This window comes from Hemiscyllium ocellatum, chromosome 22 (assembly GCF_020745735.1).
Source record: "Hemiscyllium ocellatum isolate sHemOce1 chromosome 22, sHemOce1.pat.X.cur, whole genome shotgun sequence".
NCBI lineage: Eukaryota > Metazoa > Chordata > Chondrichthyes > Orectolobiformes > Hemiscylliidae > Hemiscyllium > Hemiscyllium ocellatum.
In genome coordinates this window covers 49,348,129-49,360,770 of record NC_083422.1, presented here as the reverse complement: position 1 = coordinate 49,360,770, position 12,642 = coordinate 49,348,129, and the positions used below count along the sequence as shown (strand labels likewise).

General features: G+C 40.2%; 1 protein-coding gene across 2 annotated transcripts in view; it reads right to left on the bottom strand.

Annotated features, from left to right (window-relative positions):
• armh3 (armadillo like helical domain containing 3) overlaps nucleotides 1–12,642 on the bottom strand; it is a 153,622-nt gene that overhangs the window by 22,639 nt on the left and 118,341 nt on the right. The window contains exons 24-25 of one of the 2 annotated variants that reach the window (XM_060842199.1): nucleotides 11,715–11,793; nucleotides 8,688–10,746 (exon numbers count right to left, since the gene is read on the bottom strand). In XM_060842199.1, coding sequence (XP_060698182.1) covers nucleotides 10,600–10,746; nucleotides 11,715–11,793 — 226 coding nt within the window. In that variant the 3' untranslated portion in view covers nucleotides 8,688–10,599. Of the gene's footprint in view, nucleotides 1–8,687; nucleotides 10,747–11,714; nucleotides 11,794–12,642 lie in introns of those variants that run through there. The other variant, XM_060842198.1, reaches the window with a different exon arrangement.

Genomic DNA, 12,642 nt, shown 5'->3' with positions numbered 1-12,642 from the left:
GTTCATCTCTGACTCAAAAGGCTGAGGGCTCAAGTCCCATGCCAGGAATGTAAGTGCAAATTCCAGGCTGATATTTCGGTTCAGTACTGAGGGAATGGCTGCATTGTTGTTAACTTTCAAACAAGACATCAAAACCAAGCTGTACGCAAATGATCACGTGACCACCATTTTGTGGGGGGGAGAAAGGCAGAATTCTCCCAGGGTACTGCATAATGTTTATCACTCGATCATGATGTTGTTGCTGGTGTGGGGCCTTATTGTAAATCAATAGCTGCCACATTTCCTAATAGTAGTTCACTACAAAACACCTTAATAACTACGATACACTAGGATACCTGAAAGGTGATATACAAATGCAAGGTGTCCTTTAACACAAATGCATAGGTGCCCACTGTAATAACGTAGTAAAAATATTTCTATCTTAAAGAACCAGTGGTGTTGCCTATTGAATACAGGAAAACTGTAAAATACAGAGTATTAATAGAATCATTCCCAAGCTGTCAGTTAAATAATGGCAGTCTTCCTCACTACATCTAACTGAACTGTACAAGGGGACACAAACAAGATAATGGAATTTGACACCTGACAGATTAAACTTATTCCAGAGCGGTGTGAAGGGATACAGTTTTGGCAGGAAAAGTGAAGAGAGGCAACTGAAAAATAAAGGTCACAATTCTAAAGGGGATGCAAGAGCGGAAACACGTGTATAAGTTGTTTAAAGGTAGTAGGGCTGGTAGAGCAAGTGGTTAATTAGGTCTGAGGAAGGGTCACTCAATCCAAAACATTAACTGATTTCTCTCCACAGATGCTGTCAGACCAGCTGAGCTTTTCCAGCAATTTCTTTTTTTGTTTCTGATTTATAGCATCCACATGTTTCGTTTTTTTGTTTTCATCGGTTATTCAGGTCGACTGGGCTTTACATACAGGTATAAAGAACAAAAACAAATAGTTATGATGAGTATTGATAAAACACGAGCTCAATCCAGTGCCCAATTACATGCACCATACTTTAGAAAGGAATTCAAATGTGTGCCAACAAAAATCAGGAAAATGGTCAAAGGGAGAATGGGACAGTTTGGAGAAACTACAATTGTTGCATTGGTGGAGAAAGGGTCAAGAGAAAACTTCAACATGTTAAGGAATTGAGGCAGGGTAGGTGGAGAGAAACCATTCCCAACAGAAGGGTTGAGAAACAGGGAACATGATTTAAGGCAAAAGAACCGGAGGAAGGTAGGAAAATAAAACATTTCCATGCAGTGAGTGGTTAGGATCTAGAATGGCCTTTCAGGGTAGAAGAGGCTGTTTAAAGTGGGCTTTTGAAAGAGAAATCAATAATTATTAAGAAGATAAAACAATTGCCGGGCTAGGAGAAAGGGCAGGGTGTGGGATCAGCCGAGTTGTTTTTGCGAGAGGCATCATGAACAAGAAGTATTCCTCTTGTGCTGCAACCATTCGACAATTCTAATAGCTACCCTGAAAGCTGAATATTCACATTAATTTTAATCATGTCAATAAATACAGTTTAAATTTCCTTTCTTTTGTACTTGCATTTCATCTCAAAATGAATAACAGTTAAATAATGTAAATCAGACTGTGGTGTCAGCTGTCACAGCTGGGATGAGAGCCAGTAAGCCTCCCACAAGGGTGCACATTTTCACCATCATTATTTAGAAAGCTTGATTTGTATTTATCAAGGTGAAGGGTGTCAGTGCTGGTGAGCAGAATATGCCATAAGCATTGTCAGCAGCAAACACTCACGGGGAAGGTATAGCTCAAATTGTAAGCAGAGTTTGAATCTATGCAGAATCTGAAATACTGTATCTGATGGGACACAAAGGGAGATTTACTATGCATCCAACTGTGCACTGTACCCTCCTGGGAGTGTTTGCTGGTGACAATGTAGAGTGACATTTTACTCTGTATCTAACTCTGTGCTGTACCTGTCCTGGGAATGTTTGATGAGGACAGTGCAGAGGGAGCTTTACACTGTACCTAACCAATAGCATAGCTTGCTTGAGAATGATACATACCATACAAGTTTCTGTAAATAAAAAATGCTGCCTTTCACAATCCTGATATCTCTTCTTCTGGTGAGCAAACATTTCACCAAAGTATTTGAAAGAAGTCAATGCTCATATTACTTTAATCAACCATTAAACCGAGTACTCTCATTACCTGGGCAGTCCTATCATTACCTAGAGATATGCAACAAGACCCAGAAACAACTTGCGCCAGTAAAAATGCAACATACTGAGTAACATGAAAGACAAAACTCTTCTCTTACAGAAGCTGATACGGGTAATCAGCAGTTTCTGTTCAGTTAGAGTCACAGAGATGTACAGCACAGAAACAGACCCTTCAGTCCAAATAGTCCATGCTGACCAGATATCCCAACCTACTCTAGTCCCAATTGCCAGCACCCAGCCCATATCCTCTAAACCCTTCTTATTCATTTACCCATTCAGATGCCTTTCAAATGCTGTAATTGTACCAGGCTCCATCACTTTCTCTGGCAGGTCATTTGATAGACATAGCACCTTCTGTGTGAAAAAGCTGCCCCTTAGGTCCCTTTTACATCTTTCCCCTCTTGGCCTAAACCTATGCCCTCAGAGGGAAATTTCAATGAGATTGCACCTTGGAATAGAATTCCAACGGGAGAAGCATAGATTGAGATGTAGATTTACAATGTATGATTTCAGAGGAGCACTTTGCTTCAGAAACACCAGCCTCACTGAATTTTGCTTTTCCATACTGATGCTGCTATGATGGAGCAGTATACCGGATATGCCTCAGCACAATTCTGAAGTTTCCTGCTACCTAGTCCCTCTTGGATTCTGAATATTGCATTCTCTTTGCTCTACTTCACTTTGAATATCTCATCCCGAATAGTTCAGTCTTCTTCATTCTCAATACTGTATTCTTTTAATATTTGTCATTCTTGGAATACAACCTTCACCACACCTATATCAGACATGCCTCACTTTTAATATCCCATTTTACATAATCTTCCTCACTCTGAATTTTCAGTCTCAGATGCTCTTTCCCATTCTTTTTCATTGTACCCAGCTTCTTCCATTGAATATAATATGATGGTGCAAACTCTAATTTCAGTCACCTTGCAATCATCAATAAATTAAGTGAAAGAGGCTATATGTTATTAATCATTAATTACACCACTAATAAGCAGCTCACCATTAGCATCACCACTTGGCTTCAGACATCATCACACCCTTAATCCAGACACAGGCCCAAGAGCTGAATGCCAGAGGAGAGGCGACAATAGCTATCCTTGACTGCAATGTAACAAATAACTGCACATGGCACCAAGGACTTCCAGTAAACATTGTATTAGTGGAATTGGAAGGGAAATCTTGCATTAGATGGGGTGACAACTGACATAATAAAGAATGGTCACAGTCATTGAAAACACATCACAGTCTGACAACATCATAGTGTAAATGCCTGTGAGCTTCAGCTGCTTCAACAATGATCTCCATCTGTCATGAAGAGTCTTTCAATTAAGTCCTTGAGTAGTTTTAAGGTGAGGTGGGCAGCCTCTTGTTGAGCGAAGGGATCAAAGATTTTAGTGGGAAGGTGGGAATGGGGATTTAAGAATATAATCAAAATCTTGCCAAATGGCAGAGCGGGACTGAGGGGCTGTGTGGTGACACCTGTTCCTAGATCACATGTTATTACCCATCCCTAATTGCCGAGAGGGTAGTTAAGAGGAAACTGCACTGCTGTGGGTGTGGAGTCACATGTAGACCCAGGTAAAGAAAGAGATTTCCTTTACTAAAAGACATTAATGTGTACATGGTTGCTAACAGACCAGCTTTTTATTCCAGATCTTCTACTGATTTCAAATTTCACTATATGCCAAGGGGGTTTCAAACCCATGTCCCCAGAACAATAACATGGGGGTCTGGATCACCAGTCAAGTGACATTACTCCTACTAACTGCAGCAAGTCAGAAGACTGACAAAGTTTGCCAGCAAAATGGATGAAAGAATACCTTTCCAAACTAAACGTGCTTTCATGATTTAAGACCTGCAGTTAGGAATTATAATTGATCTATTAAAAAATGAAGACATTTACAGAAATGAATGTACAATCTGAGTAGGCTTGAAACGAGTGAATTAAAACTGCTCTTAATGATATGTGGGAGCATTAATACCATCTCAGGCAGTCTTTACTGACTCCTGCAGAATCCAGCAGATTTATCACTCCCTAAGCACAAGGATAATTTCAGACTTTGTTTCTAACACATTAATTATGACAGTTTAACATGAGGTGTGAGAGATTCATCACAGTTTTGACAATATTCATGCATAGTCCTGGCCTTAAAAGGAAGTAAAGATAGATTTCAGAGCCAGTTTTAAAGGCATCATCTCAATGGATGAATTTCATCTATAAATTATCAAAATTTAACTTAGTTTTCTTTAAATAAGTGCTCCAATTGGGAAAATTAATGCCAATCTAACTTTTAATTAATTTCTTTCTTCTTCTATCACAATGTTGTGTCTTCCTCATTCCCATAGTGTTACCTCTGGTGCTTGTTCTTTGCCCCCTCCTTTTTCTGATCTACATACTGCCCCTTGGTGATATCATTTGAATAGCGCCTCTCTACACTTTTCTACCATTTGCTTTGTTTATTTCTTCATTCATGGGATGTAAGCATCACTGATTGGGCAGTATTTATTACCCATTCCTAATTACTCTGGAACTGAGTGGCTTGCTAGGCTATTGTTGTGGGTCTCATGTCACACATAAGCTAACAAGTATAGCAGATGTCCTTCCCTAAAAGGACATTAAAGGGTCACTTACTTGTCTGACATCCAGTACTGCTATGACCAAAATCCACTGTCTACACATTGGGAAAATTTGAAGCCATTGTCTCTTAGCCCTGCCACAAACTTGGTTTGGCATCAGACTCCATCCCACTCCATGAGGCTGAAAATACCGTTTGCAATGCTGATGCAAGATTTGACTCTGGTACAAAATTCTGCCACATATTCAGTTATCAACAAGACCGCTTATTTCCATATCTATAACATCATCCAAGGCTGCCTCACCTCATTCGTTTCTGAAATCTTTCCCCCTGCTTTGTACCTCTACACTCTACTATTCAAATACACTTTGGACCGGCCTCCATCATCCTACCCCCCTTGAACTTGATGTCAGCTAAAACTCTGCTTCTGTTCACCCATCATCATGCAGTTAAATAACTTCTCAGTTTTTAATTTATGCTCCCGCTTTCAAATCTGTCCATGGTGCCATCAGTCCCCATCTCTGTGATCTCCTCCATTCCTGGAACACAACAAGCTATCGATAAACACCACACTCTGGTCTCAAGTCTCAACAATTTTAATCACTCCACTATTGGTGGCCACACCATTCTTTATATGCTTCTTGGAATCTACCTCTCCAATCAATCTTTTGGTTATCTACTCTAATATCACCTTATATGGCATGTGTAAGTTTTTTTAAAGTAATGTTGCCAAGTATCACCAGGGATTTTGCTATGGTCAAGGTGTTAAGTGTTGCAGGCTGTTGTTAGTGACCCTTCTGGCTGAAGATACTTCCAGGGTAAGCCACAGATGTGCTGCAGTGCAGGTGGAAGCCAGTTGGTCAATCATGGACACGCATTGGCTCTCCAAATAAGCAGTTAATTCCTCTGCCTTCTCCCATAACCTTTGCATTTTTCTTTTTCAGATAACAAGCTTATTCACTTTTGACTGTTGTGGTATATTGCAGTCTCTCTAGTTTGCTCTGCCATTCAGCAAAATTGTGGTTCAACTCCCCACTCATATGGTTTGAAAATCTATTTCAGTCATGGTTACACTAAACTCATTCCAATGCCCTGTATATGTGTAATAGTTCATCTGGACACCTGCTCATCTCATGCTTGCTTCTTTTATCAATGACCTTAAATTCTCTATCCCCTGGCTAACAACCCTACACCACTGGAAACAGTTTAGAATGTCAGGTGGACAAACACAAGGGTAAAAGAAACTAATACCAGCATAGTTGCAGGAAGGAACCTCAGAGTCCAGCTGCTTTAAGCAAAGCACAGGTTGAATCAGGCTAATAACCTCATACAGCAGCTCATTTCGATTACAGAATGTGTGAATTAATGGAGAGAAGACAGTAGATCTATGGTCAATGTGTGGCTAAACTGAACCTACTCTCCTTGCTGACCTCTTCAATCTATCAGCAGCTTCTTGCTTAAATTTGCAATCAGGTGGTTTAGAGTGGTAAAGGTGTACAAAGCAGAAACAAACCCTTTGACCAGGATGCAGTCACTGCTCCTTTGAATCTTCGTGTCAGATGGTAACTGTGCCTCAGTGAGTTATAGAATCATACTGCACAGAAGAGACCTTGCAGCCCATTGACTCAACCACCCGGCTAATCTTCTAAATTTACTCACTTATGCCCTTGTCTCTGTTTCAGAGGTCGGTGGTTTCAAACCTACTCCAGACTTGAACCCATAATTGACTCTTGCACTGCAGTGTACGACTGAGGGGTGCTGCACTTTCAGTGGTTCTGCCTTTCAGATGATAGTGTTTACCCTGTAAATTATTTCACAGCTAGGATTCCACAAAAAGAGTAGGGGCATCTTCCTGGACAATTATTATTTTTTTTTCTTTTTTTTAAGATTACTTACAGTAGTGGAAACAGGCCCTTCGGCCCAACAAGTCCACACCGACCCGCCGAAGCGCAACCCACCCATACCCCTACATTACCCCTTTCCTAACACTACGGGCAATTTAGCATGGCTTATCCACCTACAAAATGGATCAACTGGTCATTGCTGGTTTTGGAAGCTTGCTGGGTCCAGATTGATTGTTTGATTATCATGTTAAAGGAATGATCACATTTCAAGAGCATTTTATTAGCTGTGAAGCACTTGGAAATATATCTGAGGTCATGCAAAGTTCTACAGAAATACAATATTTACTCCTTTGGTCTTCTAGTTCCCTGCATTTGAATCACAATCCATCACACCATCAGTAACGTAAACTCAGTTGACCCCAGGACCTCAAACCTGTGGAACTTTTCATCTCCTGCTTTTAAAGGCTTTCAAAACCTAAATCGGGGTTCATCTTTTTCTCATCTGAACTTTGATGCTAATCTTTGACAACAGCCCTTCACCCTGTCTTTAGCATTTCCCAATAAAACAAAATCTATTTAACCCGTACAAAGTAATTTTGCCCTCAGTTCAGCCACTGACGCTGTTCTGTTTAACACACTGGAGTCAGACTGATTGTATTTAAGAGTATGACGTGGCAGTCACAGCCAAGACTTCATGGGTCAAGCCGTTGCTGGAGAGAGCTGTTTCCATGGCTACGTGGTCTTAGATTTAAAGAGGTTTTAAAGTAAAGCACAAGTGATAAAATCAATGACACAGCCACTTGTCTACACACACAACACCCTTAATGCTAGAATCTCCAGCAGTGGTACAATGTGGGCCAAAATAGTGAACACAAAGCACTTCAAAAATAGATCAGAAGAGACATAAAAGCAGTTAGGGAGAATCAGAACAATACACTGTATGCAGATCCCATTCTTCAATACTGATCTCACAAAACTGCTTCAAATCACTAAAAGAGTTGATAGGACTGATAGGCAGAATCTATTTGCTTAATCAGAATCATGAGAAATACTCTTCAAATTAAACAGCCATTCAAATATTGATGAAGACAAGACAATTTGTAAAGCTTTTCAGCCTATGCTTCCTACTCTTAAAATTAGAACTACATTGTTGTGACTGGAGGTCTGGAAACACCTCTTCACACAGAGGGTAGTGGAAATCTGGAATCTCTTACTCCCCAGACATCTTTGAGGGGAAGCTCAACTGAAATTATTAGATTTTTCTGGTTTTACTTCTTTCTGGGCATTATTCCTTTTTGATTAAGGTCTGCAAAGTCATGAATAGCTGGACAGAGTAGATAGGGTGAACCTGTTTCCGCTTGTAAAAGAAACAAGAATGAGGAGGATTGATTTAAACGGATGTGCAAATGATACAAGGTGATATAACAAAAAGGACTGTTAAGGTATAGAATATATTGCCTGGAATTGTAGAGGAGGCAGATTCAGTTGAGGCATTCAAGAGGGCATTGGGTGGTTTCTGGATATAGTGTGCAAGGATAGAGGGTAAAATCAATAGATTTGCACTAGATAATAAAGCCAGTGCAGATACAAGGGCCGAATGTCCACCATCATAATTCTGTGATTATTAATGGATGACGGAACTAAGGAGGTTGGTTGGAGATTCAGATCAGCCATGATCAGTGGCGGAACAAGATCACAAATGATCAAGCGAATTGTTCTGTTACTATATTCCATCCCGACACTTCTCTCTTGAGTTCTCACACTGGATCAGTAAGGTCATTGGCTATTGACAGCACTGGACAGAGTGATCTAAGTAACATTGGGTAGTTTCCCTTAGAGTGAAATATCAGGGATGTTTGAGACAATGAGTGATTTATTCACAGAGGTGGAACTAATTTTGAAAAGAAATAAAGTTAAGTAATATTCTATCCAGTTGTTTTTTTTTTCTCTCTTGCTTTTTTAAATTCCTTTAAAGTGCTTGTGCTTCCTTAGCGCAAGTGGTTGCCATGACGTTTGTCTGTTGCTAGACACTGTGGGTATGATAATGCTGTAAGCACATTAATGGCCAATAGATATCGAGGCAGCTTTCTTTTATTTACTAGACATTCCAACATACAATTCCAACTGATGAATAAGTTGACCAGAGTCTTTGGATGCCAAAGTGCACCTTAAGCTTATACTCAGCATCCACGTCAACTCCTCATTCTTCCAATGCTAAATGCATGTTTAGGGCGATAGGTGGTATAAATGTACACAAATGGGGAAATACGTTGTCTTCAACAGCAGATCAGAGGAATCCTGCAGCAAAAAAACTCACCTCCTGACCCTCAAAGCATGTTGAGACACAAGCCAGGACTGTGATGGAATACTCCCCATTTTCTTGATGAATGCAGCTCTAACAACATTAAAGAAGCTTGACACCATCCAGAATAAAACAGCCTACTTGATTGGCACCTCATCCAATAACATTCACTCATTCCTGCACTTTATATCATCATACATTGCAAAAATCCTCCAAGGCTTCTTAGACAGCACCTCCCAAACTCAACAATTACTATTAAGGACAAGGATAGCAGATACATGACAACATGCCACCTGTAAGTCCCTCTCCGAGCCACTCAGCATCCTGACCTGGAAGTATATCGCTGTCCCTTCAATGTTGCTGGGTCAAGATCCTGGAACGCTTTCCACAACAGCATGGTGTGTTCACTTGAAGCAAAACGGACTGCAGCAGTTCAAGAAAGCAGCTTCTCAAGGACAACTGGGGATGGGCATTATGTGCTAGCTCAGCCAGTGAATGAATACAAATTATCATATGTTTGAGGCTTGAAGGTTTGGGTAGCTTGAATTAATGACCCGTCTCAGGATTATTAAGTAAAACCTGTGCTTAGTGGCGTGCTGCCACTGGGGGAGATTCATGTTCCAGAATCAAATCCACTTCCTGATTCATGTCTCCAATGAAATAATTCACACCATGATATCAGCCAAGAATCAGTGCAACGTACATATTGCCTCCATGCCAGAAGGTTATGGATTCAAGTCATGGTTTCCTCCCACAATCCAAAGATGTGCAGATTAGGTGAATTGGCCATGCTAAATTGCCAAGTGTTCAGGGATTTGTAGGTTAGGGCTAAATGTAGAATAGTAAGGTAAGGGTGGATTACTCTTTGGAGGGTCGGTCTGGACTTGTTAGGCCAAATGGGCTGTTTCCACACTATTAGGCTTCTAAGGCTGACACCTCCACATAGTGCTGATCGATGATACAGTGTCCTAGGTGTCGTTGTCCAGGTGAAACTTTGAACCGGTCCATTCAGGTGGAGAATAAGACAGCCTGCAACCAACAAATAGTCAATATTCCTCTCTTAACGATTATTTCTAAAACTGACTGCCTCGTCACTACTGTTGTAGGAGCTTGGTGTGCTCAAGCTAACTTGGCATTTCTTTTATCACAGCAGTGACATTTGAGGAAGTATTTTGTTGTAAAGTCCTTGCTTTATACAAGATCAAGTTCAGCTGTGACTCCACTCCCACTAGGGTTCATTAAATTTTCCAACACTACAGAATTCACTAAGGCTCTTTCTAAAGCCACAACATCTATAGCTTAGAAGGACAAAGGCAACAGGTGCACAGGGATACCACCACTTGTAAGTTCTCCTCTAAACCAGACAACATTCTGCCTTGGAAATCTATCATTGTTCCTTCAGTGTGACCGGGTTAGACCTAGTTCTCAAGGGCCATTTGGGATGAGCAATGACAATGTTCACATCCAAAGAAGGGTTAAACATTTGAACATGGCCAGTTGGCTGTCGGTTTGAAGGGAGGCTATACACTGTGGTAACATACCACAGGAAAAATCACGGTCAGCAGAGCAGGAGACAGAATATTTGGGAAATATTTCATTAAAAATAAAAGTGCTAAGAAATTAGAAATACAGAATATTCAACAAAGACCACAAAAGAATCTCAAAAACTAAAAACTGGACACATTTTATGACGACGTGCGACTTCCCACAAATTTCTTCATGAACCCAGTGCAATTTGCTGCTGGACTTGAAATGTCCCAGGGGCGATCAACACTGCCAATCCAAGCAAGAGCAAACCACTTGCCCTGATTTAACCTTTGCACAGTCAGTAGCTGAAACAAGATAAAAATGGAAAAGGTTTACATGTTCACCGACAAAGGCCAGAACTGAAGCTTGCAATAAAACTCCAACTGTGACTTTTAAAGGATGTCCTTTTAAACCTTCCTATCTGAAACACTGAATGCCTATTTACTCAGAGATGAAATGGAAGCAGCTTTTATAGAGTCAGAGTCATATGGCATGAAAATTCTTTGAAGCGGAAGGATTGCTCTGTCTATTTCAGTCACGAGGAAAAACAAATGATATGAACATCAAGGGGCAGCTAGCATTTCAATCCATGCTGTTCCCTTTAAACTTTAAAAAAACTGCAAATGGTAGTAAGATTTGAAATGAATAGAAAACAGCATTTGATGCATTATCCATAGAAGCACACAGCATAGAAGCTTTTTGGCTCTTGCAGCTGTCGTTGCCACATCTGTGTTGCTGGGAGGAGGGAAAGGAAGTTGGAGGGATGGAGAAGGGATACAGAGGAGTGAGGAGACGGAGGAATGGCAGAGGACAGGGATAGTCAATTTTCATTTGCTATTCTCTGAACAATTCCTTAAGGTGTGTGGATTTTGGGTGAGGATAACATTTGTGATTTCTCAGACACTGAATAAATAATAAAGAAAAGTTACTGCATTTTCAGTGTTGCTTTGCTCAGTTGGCTGGATTGCTGATTTGTGATGCAGATTGACGCCAAGAATGTGGGGTCAATTCCTGCATCAGCTGAGCTTACCATGAAGGTACATTGCCTGAGATGGGTGACACTCAAGTTAAACCACCACCAGTTATCTCCCTCTAACGAGAGAGCAAGCTCTATGGTCTGCTGGGACTGTGGCAATTCTAATTTTACCTTGGCTGAAGAGTTGTTTGGCTCAGAAACTGGTGAATTGTGGACTGATGAAACCAAACTGCTGCAAACGTCAAAGCATGAATACAAACTGAGTCAAAAGTATATAAAAATGCCAGCAATACTTACCTGATCTTCTGAGAGTTGAGAGATATGATTAACTGCTGCATATGATTCTATTTTAGGATTAAAATGGTTGATAATCGCTCTGAAACAGAAAATGCCAAAGTTTTCAATTGTATAAACACTGCAATAAATATTCATAAATATAAAATAGTTCTCTGATAGTATTTAAAAAATAAATTCTCAAATGGGATTATTTTTGCTTTTAGATTATGAAGTCGCACACTGTATAATCTAAGATGCTATTCTGGTGACAGGTTCATGAAAAGACTCCAGTGATTCTTGGCATTATAATTAAAAGAAACAGGAAAATAACATTTACAGCACACATACAAGATTCCTCATTGAGCAATTCAAGATCACTTCTGCATTACAACAACAACCATATTTTTAGAGTACTTCATTAAGACCAAGGGGTTTGGGACAGTGAACAGGAGAAAATGAGAGAAAAGGTGGTGAGGAGTAAAGGGAAACAGAACAATACTGGGTATAGTGAAAAACATAACAGGGAACTCAAAATCAGCAAAGGCCAGAGCTGCATTTATATAGCAGCGTTCACCACAAGATGTCTCAAAGAATTTTACAACCAAGGAAGTACTTTTGAAATACAGTCACTGCTGTCATACAGGAAAATGTAGCAATCAGTTTGAATGTAGCCAGCTCCCATAAACAGGAATCCGGTAACAGCTCGATAATCCAGTTCTGTGATATTAGTCAAGGGATAAATATTGGCTGGGCCACAAAGGAAATCAAAATAGTGCTATTGGATCATTTATATCCATCTGAGAGGTCAGATTGAATTGCACTGTAACATCTCATCTGAAAATAGTATCTCGAACAATGCAGCATTTCCTCTGTACTGAACTAGGAGTTTAAGTCTGGATTTCCTTTTAAAACATGGAGTGGGAAATAAAGCAACAATCTTCTAACCACG